This window comes from Martes martes, assembly GCF_963455335.1.
Source record: "Martes martes genome assembly, chromosome: 3".
Taxonomy (NCBI): domain Eukaryota; kingdom Metazoa; phylum Chordata; class Mammalia; order Carnivora; family Mustelidae; genus Martes; species Martes martes.
In genome coordinates this window covers 158540942-158555273 of record NC_137890.1, presented here as the reverse complement: position 1 = coordinate 158555273, position 14332 = coordinate 158540942, and the positions used below count along the sequence as shown (strand labels likewise).

Genomic DNA, 14332 nt, shown 5'->3' with positions numbered 1-14332 from the left:
GCATCTCTGAACTGGATCCTGGGGGCGGGGGTGGGGGGGCACTTTTTCTACTCTGGTTTTATTCTACTGCTCACATTAATTTCATGTGGAATGGTCAACCCTTAATATGAATTTGATATTGATGATTTTAATACTCTTTTTTTTCCCCCAAAGATTTTATTATTTATTTATTTATTTATTTGAGAGAGAGAGAGTGAGTAGGAGAGAGCACAAGCTGTGGGGAGAGGCAGAGGGAGAAGCAGACTCCCAACTGAGCAGGGATCCTGATGCAGGGCTCAATCCCAGGACCCTGGGATCATGACTTGAGCTGAAAGCAGATGCTTAACTGACTCAGCCACCTAGGTACCCCTAATGTTAATACTCTTAAGAAGTTTTTTTCCCAGCCTTCTCCAAGAAATAAATGAAGTGGTAAAATACGTGAAATCAAATTTCTCTCAAGGGACAGACACACACACACACACACACAAAGAACTTAAGAAATGTATTAACTGATGGCTATGTACAGATATTTTGATCCTGATTTAAATAAGCAAAAATTGTAAATGGATTTATGAGAGGCCTAGAACATTTGCACTCTAAACAGGCAACTAGTAAAAGTAAGGATTCCTCTTAACCATGGTACTGTCTAAAATTTAAAATTTTTTGTCCTTATAGCTACAAATTCAGTGACATGCAAATGAAATGACACATAAGACTGCCTTAAAAACAATCTTGGGAGTGGAGAGAATGACTGAGGATATTAACTGAAACAGTAATTGCTGAGGATTAATAATTACTGATGGGTTCGTGGAGGTTATTCTACTACTATTCTCTCAACTTTTGCATATATCTTTATCTTTTTCGTAAAATGTATCATGCCATTGTCCTTTTCTTAATCCTTCAATGGTTCCTGAGTTCCGTTATTGCTTAAACCCCACTTGCTGTGGTCCTGCCAGGCCCTACATGACCTAGTGAGTATCTACCCTTCTCAGATTTCGTCTTCTACCACTTCACCCTTTCCACGGGCCCCTTTTGCTTTTTCTCCAACATGCCAAGCTAATTTCCACCTCCGGTGGTGCACTTCCTCTTCCCTCAGACCTGTACAGGGTTGGTTTCCTCACTTCATTTAGGTATCCACGAATTCACCCTGCCTCAGAAAAGGTTACTCTAACCAGCCTAAGTATATCCCCCCTCACCAGCCAACCTACATCCTCACTTTGTTTTCCTCCACTGCATTAGCACTAACTGAAATTTTTCTGCCGGAGAACAGTCTTTTTATTGCCAGGGTCACCCTCTAGCATGGAAGCTCCATGTGGGAAACAACTCTGTGTACTATCCTGTTCATGACTCAGGACAATCCCAGTACCTAATAAATGACACTAAGTAAGAATCCTCCTTTAAGGGTTCATGAGAACTTTGCAACAGGGTACGTTATCTGAGAGCTGAGTGTCACGGCAGCAAAAACCAAACCAAACCAAACCAAAAATACCAGCTGCTTCTTAAATTTCCTGTCAAATGCTAAGGCCAGAAACTCGAAAGGGACTTCAGCATAAATACACATACGTGAGCATATGTCTGCACATTAAAAAACAAGAACAACAACAACTTGGAATATTTGATGGAAAATTATATTAGCACATATCAGTGAGGTCAGAGTCTATAAACTTCAGTTAACACTTTAGAAGTGTTGAAATTAATCAAGACTAAAGTCTAAAAATAGCCTGCTGATTATTTGCAAACATTATCAATGAAGTTATTAAAAAAAACTGCTTAAATGTAAATTCTGTTTAAGGAAGCTAAAGATAGTATTCTATACCAGAAAGAATTTAACCGGATTTGTAATTATGCAGAAGTTCTTCCTGATACAAACTGCCACTTTAAGAGTCAGTGTTTTGTCTACCATATATGACAAGATCTCTGGATTATAATATGTTAATTTGATTAAATGAGTCTAGCGACTGGTAATTCTGCTGAGAAATCTTTTCTCTCCAGCTCACTCTACAATTGACTGTCTTATGGATTAAATTTTATTATGCCACACCAAAATCAAGATTCAAATCTATGCACATCATGCAATCAGATGCTATAATATAATCAATGTAATCATCTGAGATTCTTTACTATGCTAGAGTTAAACAAAGATTCAATCTTGCCATAACTCTGGATGATTTGCTAATGACTCAAATCCAGTAATCAAAAATAAAAGTACAGAAGAACCTAGAGTCACTGTGTTTAAAAGGCAAGAATGAGCACAAACCCTATTTTTTAAAACATCTTTAAGTTCATGAAAACCTCCTTATATGAAAGCCTCCTTATAGCAATAGATAAACAGTAAAAACAGCACTCACCTAATTATTAAATGTTTGGGGGGAGGGCAAATTTAAGAGTATCCACTTACTAGCTCCACTTCCAATTGTTCTATGGAAAAGTTGTGACATCCGGGGACCGAGAGGGCCAAAGAGATGAGGAGGAAGACCCCTGGCCTCTAACAAAGCTAAAGAAAAAAGAAAGGCATGAGGAATAGTTGAACTGTAAATGCAGTTGATATTACATAAAAATTTCAAGCAACTGATTCATCTCACATGTAATGTTACTTCCCCCTTTTTTTTTTTAAGAGAAACTACATCAAACTTTCCAGGCCACTATTAGATATTAATTAATATAAGTTACAACACCCAAGTGCTAGTTTGAAGGTATCTTAAGGTTTTATGGAGATACTAAACATCAGTGCCAGAGGGGACTGTATCAAATGATCCAAGAAAAACCCAGAGTAAGTATTTACTTTGAAGAAATTATAGGTTAAGCACCCTTGTTGCTTCCCTGCTGATATTGGTCATGAGATCTTCTAAAAAACATATGGAGAAATTATTTTTTATCAGATCCAATAGGTGAGAAAAAAATGTGTTCACAAGACTTCTAGTTGAAAAGAGACTGCTTTAAGTTACTTTAGGAACTTAAAAGCAATGTGAAAGTGCTTTCTAAATAATGTTTCTCAGAAGCCTCACACTGGGGATCTATCATACAAACCAACTGTCTGAACACAATAAAAATACATATCCACCATCACCCATTTGTAAAGAGCATACACATAATACAAGGCTGCTTTTTTAAAGCACACCATTAAAATACCTGGTGTTTTGGTATACACTTACATTCATTTTAAAATAGGTGATCAAGAACACAAAAGAACACAGCAAAAGCACCCCACTGGAACACATTACCATTAGCGGATACCAGAGGACGACATTTTAAGCTATCCCCTTTTCAAGACCTTCCTAAGTCCTTACCAACTATACAAGTAACTGTAATAGAGAACATTTTAAAAACAAAAATACATATATTATCAGATTTTGTGTAAACAGTAAAAATAGAGAACCAGATCATCTTCCAAATCCAAATCATCACAAATAAGTTTTTTAACTACAGGCATTGCTAGATTATGTTTCAATGAGCTTATCTGAATTAATTTTAACAAAGAACAGAAGTCACAGGCAGCCTGTGATAATGGTTTCTTGTAAGCTCATTAACTGTCTTTACCTTGTAATCGTCCCATCTCGGAATCATCGGATTCACTCTCCCCAGAGGTGGTCATGCCCACAGCCCCTGCAACAGAACTAGAGGCTTCAAAAGGGGGGGAGAAAACAAGGTGAGGGTTAGGAGGAACAATCAAACTCATTATGTCCGGTTTACCTTAAAAAAAAAAAGAGCAGTTTTACAGACCACCACCAACAAAGGCAGCAATTAAATGTGTCTCCCCGTTGCACGCTCAGCTATTGTAGATTTCGCCCTGTAGCTTCGATGAACGAAAGGATGGCTCAAGTAAGTATCTTAGAGTTCAACAAGCATAAAAATACAAGCTTTACATTCCTTCCATACATGGCTCTGACAGATTCCTCATGCCTCTGAAACTATTCCTAAATTGTCTTGTCCTGAAATCATGTACCAAAACTCCATGAAGATCACACTGCCAAAACCACCATGAGGTTGAATAGATGGGGAATTAGTCACAATCGGAACAGAAAGCAAAACTGACATCTGGGGGCAACGTTCCAAGCAGACGTGTGTCTTCTTCAGTCAGCCTTACTTCTCGGATGCAGTTTTGACACAATCACTCAGACGTTTTCTCTAAGAGCATGCAGATGATACCCTTCTTATTTCCAGGGTAAAATATGGAAGATACACATACATTACGACCAACAGCAAAGCAGTTTAGGACAAAATAGAGGACAACTAGGATGTCAAAAACAGTGCAGAAAAAGGAGTTCAGATTTAGAAGGATTCTACTACCCAAAAAGCTAACTTGAGCAGTAATTCAGCCTAAGCAAAGAGAGGCTGATTCTATTATGAACCTGACCAGATGAAACTATATTCCTCTAAAACCAGCAGTTTTGCTGTTCCTCCTCTCAGTGTCCGCTGAGTCTTTAAGCATTTATTCTATACAATTAACCTGTGTATGACAACATTACCCACAATACCCTAAGCCCTGAAAGAAGATCAGCCAAGAACAACGTTTTTTATTGTTAAGAGTACATGGATAATGGATGTGAATTTACAGAGCTTTTCTGAAGAGATGCTAATATACGAGCCACCAACTGTAAATTTTCTTAATAATTTTCTTCACACATCATTAAGTATTTTCTACGATTTCATTGGAATTTTTTTAAAAATTCGCATTAAAAGCGTATGGCTTAAACAGGAGTCAGTAAACTATGACCTACAGGCCAAATTCAATCCAGCATGTCATTTTGTCAATAACAAAATAACACTTCTTTAAAACACAGCCAAACTCATTGTTTTACACATTGTCTGTTGCTGCTTTCCTGCTACAACCACCAAGCTGGGTCGTTAGTTCCAACAGAGCCTGCAGGAACCCTAAAACATCAACTATTTGGCCCTTTACAGGAAAGGTTAGCTCCCTGGTTTATACTCACAGGTTAGCAAGAAATACTAATATTAAAGTGTATCAGAGTTTAACAAAATCCACACTTCTGGGGAAGAAAAAAGAGTAACTGCATTCTGGAATGCTACTTACACGCAGCATTTACAAAATGCTTACCATCTGCAAGCTGTGTCTATTTCCTTACGACCATATAGGAAGGCTGCTCAGCTTTTTCACACTCGTGAGGTAACTGAGGCCTTGTGACTTTGAGTGTACTTAACTTGCCCAAGGACGACTGGCTACCCTCAGATCAGAGATCTGAGCCCCAGTGGTCTGACTTTTCTTCGGTGGTACTCAAATACTGTACTCTCATGGCCCCTTAAATATATTCTTCAGTACTAATTTTTCATTTTAGTACAGCTGCTTCTTCACATTAAACAGAAATCTTGTTAACAAATACTGTTATTAAGGTTCCAATTATGACTGAATTTGTTAAAGTGACTCTTAAACTTGCTGTTAAACTCTTCCAATTATGTGCAGAGAAAATACAAAGCCTTAACAAACTAAGTCACTGGTTTTTTTTAAAGCACCCTCTGGCACCACATCTTTCTTAAGGAAACAAAACAAGGCAAAACAAAATTTCACTTGGGAAGGTAATGCTGGGTTTTTTCAGTTTATGTATTAGAGGGTCACCGTAAGGAGGAGCAAGGATATTCTGATTTTTCATGGAGGTGGAGGGCCTGTTTTGACAGAAATCAGTCACTGAACCCAAAGAAAAAAATCCTTCACCAGCCCACTGATGGCAAACAGTAATCATTTGTCTACTATAGTTCCCTGTAGTATTACAGAATTAGATAAACCGAACTAGCCTGGCCCTAAGTGGCTGTTTGTAAAGTGACGCAGGTAAGAAGTGTTATCAGGCAACAGGAGTCAGTGATAAAATTCTTTAGTCAAGGCGTCAAACCTCCTTGGGCAACGTGCACAAGATCTGTCCCAACACAAATATAAACCTAAGATTATCAAGCAGAGAAAATCTGATACCAGATCTTTATCATGTTGTTGTTTAAACCACTACCTCCCCCACCTAATCTTTTTTTTTTTTTTTAAGATTTTATTTATTTATTTGTCAGAGAAAAAGAGGGAGAGACAGTGAGCGAGCATAGGCAGAGGGAGAAGCAGGCTCCCCACCAAGCAAGGAGCCCGATGTGGGACTCGATCCCAGGACGCTGGGATCATGACCTGAGCCAAAGGCAGCTGCTTAACCAACTGAGCCACCCAGGCATCCTTCTCCCCTACCTAATCTTTAGCATATCTTCAGGGCACCGTGCAAGACAGTTTCTAATACACAGCTGAATTAAAACTATGGAAAAAATATTTAAATTAGAACATAAGAAATTTATCACAGAACCCCACATCTTTATACCTTAACCAATAAGGCCTCTTATGCAGAAAGACAATAAAATATTAGAATGCTGATAAAATTCAAATTCACTTGACAGGAACCTTTACCAGATCCCTAAAGGCAATCAGCAACAGGACTTTTTCAGGAGTATAATAAAAACATTTGAGCAAGGCCAAAAGAATAATTGTTAGTAATGTAATTATGCCTTACATGGGCCCTGGTATCAGGTGATACAGACGCATCCAATTTTTAGGGATTCCAAACAAAAGTAGTTACGGAGATAAAAAACTGACAAAACTGGGGTTGCTTTCTTTTTTACAAAGTCACCCTATTCATTTCCTGTGAAATTAAAACTCTCAGTGCAAAATCAGGTGTCAGAACATGGGCTATTTTTCCCTGCCATCTGATTGTTTTGCAGGTGTAAGGAAGAATACTTGATTTCTCACTTTAGTGTCTCTAGTATTTCAAGACTTTACCAGCACTATGAAAAGGTACACATTTCTGATAAAGTCCATAACTAGGCCCCCAACTCATGGGAAAATGTGACAAGCACTTTACTTTCAACTCTCAAGAGCTAGCTAGCATCTCTCTTCTACGAAAAATGAGGGAAGTGGCTCCAAATATAAGTAGATTTTAAGGTGACCAAGCAGGTACACCTTTATCAACCAATTTTCCTAAGTGTCAACAATACTGGCAAAGTCAGAGTGATGGGAGTAGGTGTGCTGAAGGTGGAGCAATGCTTAAAGACTACATGTACAAAAAGCAGTAAGCTTATTTCAATGATTTCACTGGAATAGGTCAGGAAGATGGTATCTCCAAAAATAAATAACGCTGGGGGAAAAAAACCTCCATAGAAACACTGAAGAGATTAAATCAATCTCTTTCAATTAATAAAAAATTATTTCAAAATAAATGTTTCCAACAGAGTGTTGTTACATCAACTCTCTAAGAGCTGTCTGTGAACAGATGCTTGCCAAGAGATGCTCTAAGTTATTACCACCATCAGTTTATACTGCACACTAGAGGGTTTTATTTCTCTTTAAATTCCAATTGTACATATGCAGAAACGAAAGCACATCACACGGAAGAACTTCATGCCCAGTTAATAAGGAATCTGCTTCTTCCCGCAGCATTCCTTCAGTGGGCTGGCAGAGAGGATGCCCACGGCACCTAGAAGGCATCCTGCTTCCAAAGCGAAACCAAGCAGTGCTGCGTGGCCCGCGTTATCTTTCCCCTGAACGTGGAAAATACTGAGATCACAGCATGACTTCCACTCTCAAAGACAAGGAACGCAAGCATTTAGGAGGCAGGCTTATGGACCTAATCCCCTGAAGCTTTTATCCTCTTAGGTAAATACACCAGGGATCAAAACTTCACACAGCGTCCCTCATTCTGCCCGCCAGTGGTACCATCTGAAATTAACTCTGGGACTGTGTGGGATGCGGAAGGACACAGCCATCAGAAAGGCACCCCTCTTTCTCGAAAATCTGGATTTCAGAGTCCCACAGCCAGCGGCACTCCCACAACCTTAAGCACTATGTGCCTGTTTTCCCTCATTGCTAAAAAGGAGGAGAACAGCACTCACATCTCAGCACCTTGTTTTGAACATTAAATGAGAGTATATGTAAAGTGCTTAATACCGTGTCTGCAGCAGTGTATACTCTACAAACGCTAGCTCCAATAATTACTGTCATGAGTCCACTTTAACACACTAGGCAGCTCCATTTCTGTCCTCCACGTGGGAACTGCCCCATTTCCATAGGCAGACTTGAAATAAACATTAAAACACGGAGAAGCACAGCCCGTGTGGCATCAAGAGCTTTAGTGATTTTTATGTGCAATGGGCTATGGTTTCCCTGAAACTTAACCCTTCCACACAACTATTCTTTAAAAAAATAAAAAGTGCATGAAAAATGTCCCCTCCCACCAGAAGAGATGATTCAAGTTCGCCATGCCACTTAACATACAAAACCAAGACAGACAGTGGTAAAAATGTTAAGCTGGACAGAAAGCTGAGACAAGCAGCACAAAACATGAACAGTGGTGGGCAAACTAGAACCTTCCTGGCCAACTAGGGCATAGCCTCCACCACAGGCATGAAAGAAAACTAGCACACCCACCAATCTTAGGTGAGAGAGCACTGTTAAAGTAAGAACATATCTACACCTAAGCCCATGTGTATCATTCTGACAAAAGGGACTCATCACACCCATGCTCATAATGAAGTAATGACCTGTAACATCTTCCCATCTGTTCTTAATGTTGGAGAGAAATACTTAGGACAAGCTACATTCTAAAACCTGTTGGCCACAATTAACTTTGAGTATTAGCCTTCTTTTCCTCGTGGTGACAGATACATTTTTAAAGCTGAAAGGGGTGGGGGAGCAGCCTTATTTTTGTTATGCTAAAATATCAAGTAGAATAAAAATAAGCCCATAAAAACATAAAAGGCATTCTTAAAGTTCCTTTCGAGCAGAACACTTACTGCTTTTTAGGGGTTACAACATTCTCCATTAAAATTTACACATGTATGAAGAAGCAATAAGCCATATCCTTACTTTCTTATTACGAACTTAAATTTTCCATCACAAATTTTCAATCATTGCATATCCGCACTGATACTGAAGAACCTTCACAGAAAGTGACGTTATTTCCTAAAATCCCTCTGAATGTAATTAGTACAAACTTGGACTTGGAAAAGAATCAAAAAACAAAACCAAATGAATGCAACTCATCAAAAACCAAACCTATGAAGTAAAACAAAGGAGAACACGTTTATCTGATGGTAATATCGAGTATATCTCTGTCTCCTCTCTTGCCTTATAACGGGTATGCCTGCAAGGTAATTTATCTCTCAACAAATCGGTAAGATACATAAATGCATTTTAGGGCTAAGACATGCCAATCTACCTGCGGCTCCTTGGGGAGTTTCGTCTGTCCGTGCAGCTGAAGAATTCACGGTCTCCTGGCTGCTTTCAGGGTCCGCCATTTTCTCCTGTCGACGAGCTTCAGCTGCTCCTCTTTTGCCCAGGCCAGAGCCTCGCCGACTGCAACAGAAAGATGCCATCACAGGCAGCACTACCAGTGACCAGGAGCAAGGTCCATGTAGCACAAAGCTCCAATGCATGGAGCACAAAGCCAGTTTCTTCTTTTTCCATAGAAATTGTTGCAGAAAATCATTATGGGTAACAACCAAGACTTTGTATATTTAAAATTCTTCCAAGTTACACTGCATTCACAATACATGCTTTTGTGGTGCTATGAGCTGTTGTCATCTTTACAAGGCAGAAATGAATTTTCAGCACTTCAATTAAATGGAAAAGTGACTCCTACTGAAAGAATTCAACTCACTTAAAATAGATCCCCACTTCCAGGCTAAACAGTGGATCAATACACAGGCTATGCTTGACAAGGCAGGGGGAGAGGGGAAGAAGAGGAAAAGACGTGGGAAATTCTTATCACCTAAGTTTCAGATGACTTAAATCAACAAAAAAAGAACTACCCTAATAATGAACAAGAGATCCGTCCTTTAGAATAAAAAATTAAAGATTTAACATTTATAAACACATACAGATGACACTGAGGAAGAAACTGGTTTAGGACTGAGGCACAGTGTAATATGGAAAGAATAATGATCAGTTATTTCTCACAAAGCAAATTACATTTTACTGATGATGAGCTTTTCTATTTCAATAAAGATATCAGTAAGCAAATCAGGTAAAAACAAAAGATTTCCCCAAATTATTGTAACTTGATCTTGTTTAAATAGCAGGCCTCCAAATTAGGAAATGAAAACACACTACTAAGGAAATGTTTTAGACCAAAGTCAAACTGCAGTGGAACTAGATGCTGGCCAGTAAACAATGAGGAAGCGGCAGGCATAAGTGACACATAAATGAAGGCTCTGAATTACCAGAGAGTACTAGAAGAGTCTGTTCTTCCAAGTAGTAAAAAATCCTCCCTAAATAGGGATTTGTTTAGCCAATCTTTTCTTCTACGGAAACAGCTCACTCCAGACCCAATTTACCAAGCTACAAATTAGTGGGATTCAAATTAATTCATCTATTTAACATTCAATTTGCATAACCCATGTGACACACACTGTGCTCCACAGTTTGATGTCCTCAAGGAGTATTAGTCTAAAGAGAGATGAAGACACGGCTGTAGCAGGCTGGAAAAGCACTAAAGTTAAGACGAATTGCCACTAATACAGAAAAAGTCAAAGATAAAGAGCATTTCAGGCAGGCGGCTAATAGCTGGTATAGAGAATAAACGTAAACTCTAAGTAATTTCACGTATGCTAAGACAGTGGTCGTGAGGAGGAGGAAGGCAGGCAGCAGACAAAGATGGGACACTAGATTACCTGACTTCACATCAACTTAAAATTAATTTCAACCACAGTGAATTTGGTTTATATCTCAGATTATCAACTATGGGGAAGCCAGATTCAAAATCTAGCCCCAAATTTTTGGCTCTCAGGGTTCTCATAAAATTATTGTCAAGAACCCACAGAAGCAAACAGGTATACTAACTCCAGATATTTTATTTTTATTTTTATTAAGATTTTTTTAAAAAATTATTTATTTGACAGAGATCACAAGTAGCAGAGAGGCAGGCAGAGAGAGCGGAGGAAGCAGGCTCCCCGCTGAGCAGGGAACCCGATGCGGGGCTCGATCCCAGGACCCTGGGATCATGACCTGAGCCGAAGGCAGAGGCTTTACCCTACTGAGCCACCCAGGCACCCCTACTAACCCCAGATATTTTAAATGGCATTTTAAACAATCCAAATAGAACCAGAAAATAAGTGAAAAAGTAGAGATTTAAGTGCCACGAGTCCTTTGCTTATGACTTGCAATTAGTCACTCTGTTTCCTTGTGTCACTACCGTATCTGTCACCAAGAGAGGTCATTGTGGCTCATCTTAGAGGAGAAACAACAGAAGAGTTAAAACCTTCCAGTTCACCTGAGTGAGAGTAGGGAAAAGACAAACTGAAACCATTCGCCCCCATCACTGTTTTTTGGGCACATTTAAAAGAACAAACTACATATAAAAGAGGAGTAAGTCCTACCCAGCTGCCAATAACCAGCTGCACAAAGCCCATTTGAGCAACTGACCACGTGTGAAAAGGCGAGGAAATTATTAGGAAAAAAAAATGCTGACCGAAGAGTCTCAATCAGTTAATAAAAGAATGTGAAATAACACACTGTATATCAAAGGTAGCTGATTTTCTGAAAATGAGACCCAAACCAGCAACTGGGAAAATGGGAACTGAAGACATGAAAGCAGACACATGACACTCACATTCCTCTGCGAGGGGTAGGTGTTGTAATACAAAATGAAACGGAAGTACATCTCTCCCCCGATCCATTAAACTCAAGTGATGCCAACACTCTGAGAAACTAATTAGGCAGTATTACAACCATTAAAACAGGCAACCCTTTTGGTCCATTAATCACACTATTGGGAAATTTAGCTACCTCTGTAAATAATCCCAATAGAGATTTACTGGCCAACTGGAACTCTGAAAACAATGAAATGTCCAATAGCTGGCAGTAACTCTGTGAAAATAACATAGCAACAGAGGAAATGGTAGAGGGTAAGAGTGCTGTCAAAAAACTGCATGATTAATACTTAGCAAAAACATGTAAATCAACACTGGGGAAGAATTCAATTATATTGGATAAGTTTCTTTACTACTCAATATTCAAGTGAAAATTTCAATAATTTTTGAAAACTCAGAAAGGGAAGGATTCTAATGCAAGTTGAACAGAAGATAACGAACTGGCTCATAAACTGGAAAAACCAATGTGTTACCTGGCACTAGCACAGGAGCCCGTGGTCTTTTGGCGTGTGCTCCGCCTCAAACTGGGGAGCTCAGCAGGTGGGGATTCACTGCGCTTCTTGGTAGATTTTCTTAAACCTATACACGTGAAATGCAAAAGTGCATTTTTTTAAAAAGAAGTTATCATAAAGTAAAAATTACACAGTTCTTCAGGTCAAAAATCCAATGCATCTTCCACGGGCTCTCTAGCACTCTGCTAGGTTTCTGTCACAGGGTGCCTTTACTTACCCAATCCACCCTGGCAAGGTTAATATGGAACTTGGCGTTCCCCGTCATGATAAACTTGGCAAACCCCACTTGGGTTGAACCTTGACTTGAACTATCCCACACCGTGAATGACAGTCGTCCTCTTCTCATACCATGCCCTTTAACCATTCCTATCATCTCTACTCTTCCACTAATAAAGCCAAGACTTTTTTTTTAATTTACTATATATTTCAGGATCTTACTAAATTTAACAAATGTTCCATTTTTCATTTTCGTTCATTAGCACATTAACATTGTCTTTAAGCACTTTCATCTAGTTTATATAAAATTCATCAATTAAGACTATGAAAGAACAAAATGCTTTCTTTTCTTCACACCACCCCATCAGCAAGGAAAACATACTTGAGGTGAAGGTTATGAGAATGTCCAATGTACAGATAACTGGATAATTAAAGGGAAAAGTCATACAAGCACACCTTACATGTTATTCTGGAAGCTAACATCGGTTTCTTCATAGGGTTAACAGATTCTAAAAAGGTACAGCAATTAAGTCTACTACTATTTCATAAACAATGCGGAGGCCATCAACCATCACTCACCCTCCCACTCGCCCAAACAATGTACATGATAATATACTGGGTGGTGTGTTCTATCTACACAAAGACTTCCAACAGTGAAAGGTGTCCAAGTGAAAAAGCTTATTTCCAGAACTACAGCGTCACTTTAAAAAGTGAGCGTTTCCTTTTTCAGACACTAATTACACAGTAATAACAATTCTCCGGGTCACTGGTTACCCCACACCCAGGAACTTTTTTGTTTTTTAAGATTTTATTTCTTTGAGAGAGCACAAATGGGAGGGAGGGGTTGCAGCAATGGGAGAGGGAGAGTCAGACACCCGATACGATGCACAGGGAGCCCAAAGCAGGGCTTGATCCGAGGACCCTGAGATCATGACCTAAGCCAAAGGCAGACGCTTAACCTACTGAGCCACCCAGGTGCTCTCTGTCCCACAGAACTTTTAACTTTTGACCATTTTACTGCTTCAAAGCGAAATAAAAGAAATTCCTTACTCTTGATTTTGTTAAAAACACCAGTAAAGGGTATGGGTAAGAGGTGGTAAAAAAGATTCTAGACATCTTCCTGATCCTTTAGACAGTAAATTTTAAACTTAAGTTCATTCAACTTGGGATGGTCCCTATATCATATATACATAATGAAAGCTGCTAAGTGAAAAACACACTATAAGGACTCTTTAAATACCGAACAGAAACTTATAGTTTATAGTTTCTTTATAAGTCAAAAATCTGCCTTCAGACGGGCATTACCATTCAGAAATCTGAACCACACCTTCCCACCTTTCCCCACCCACCCCAAAGTACATTTTGGGAAAGGTTTATTTAGACTCCTCAAACTGGCATAAAAGGAACAAAAATGAAACTTTAAAGGGGAAGATATCGGCCTAAGGGTTCCTTAAATTTCAATTTTGCTTTTAGATTGATTTACTACACAGTTTATCACCAGAATTACTTAATGTGATCCCAAATCAATGCCTGATACCCCACGTGATTTTATCTTTGTCTGGACACATACACATCCTGTCACCTGAAAGATAAACATGGCATGTAGACAGATTACAGGACTAGCTTAATATGTTCAACGAATTGGCATCACTATTTTTTAATATCTGAAGAATTCTGAAGTTATTTTAAATTATATTCCAGAAAACATAAAATTATACTTACCTATTTGAATTGTTCAACAAAGTTAGAATTGATTTAAAAACAATTCAGAGAAAAAAGCATGAGTGCATGTTACATTAAAACACTTGACCATGTTTTCACCTATTAAGCACTTTAAAAACCCCTGTATTGTCGTCACAAATATTAGTTTATGTGACACTTAAATGTTTTCACACATACCATGACATGATATTGGACACTAGCAAAAATGTTTTACCTAATTCAGTGACATTCAAAATAGAATACCCAACTAAACATACTGTGGGCTCCTGCCATACTACTTA

The 14332-nt window shown here is 38.8% G+C and overlaps 1 protein-coding gene across 17 annotated transcripts in view; it reads right to left on the bottom strand.

The window, feature by feature from the left end:
- Positions 1 to 14332, bottom strand: part of TRIP12 (thyroid hormone receptor interactor 12) — a 141235-nt gene that overhangs the window by 55904 nt on the left and 70999 nt on the right. For all 17 annotated transcript variants that reach the window (XR_013966544.1, XM_080798472.1, XM_080798458.1 and 14 more), the window contains 4 exons: positions 12075 to 12180; positions 9171 to 9307; positions 3517 to 3600; positions 2378 to 2473 (listed from right to left, as the gene is read on the bottom strand). Coding sequence is in view for 16 of the 17 variants with exons in the window: in XM_080798472.1 (XP_080654598.1) it covers positions 2378 to 2473; positions 3517 to 3600; positions 9171 to 9307; positions 12075 to 12180 (423 nt within the window). In the remaining variant the exon portion in view is untranslated. The remainder of the gene's footprint in view (positions 1 to 2377; positions 2474 to 3516; positions 3601 to 9170; positions 9308 to 12074; positions 12181 to 14332) is intronic.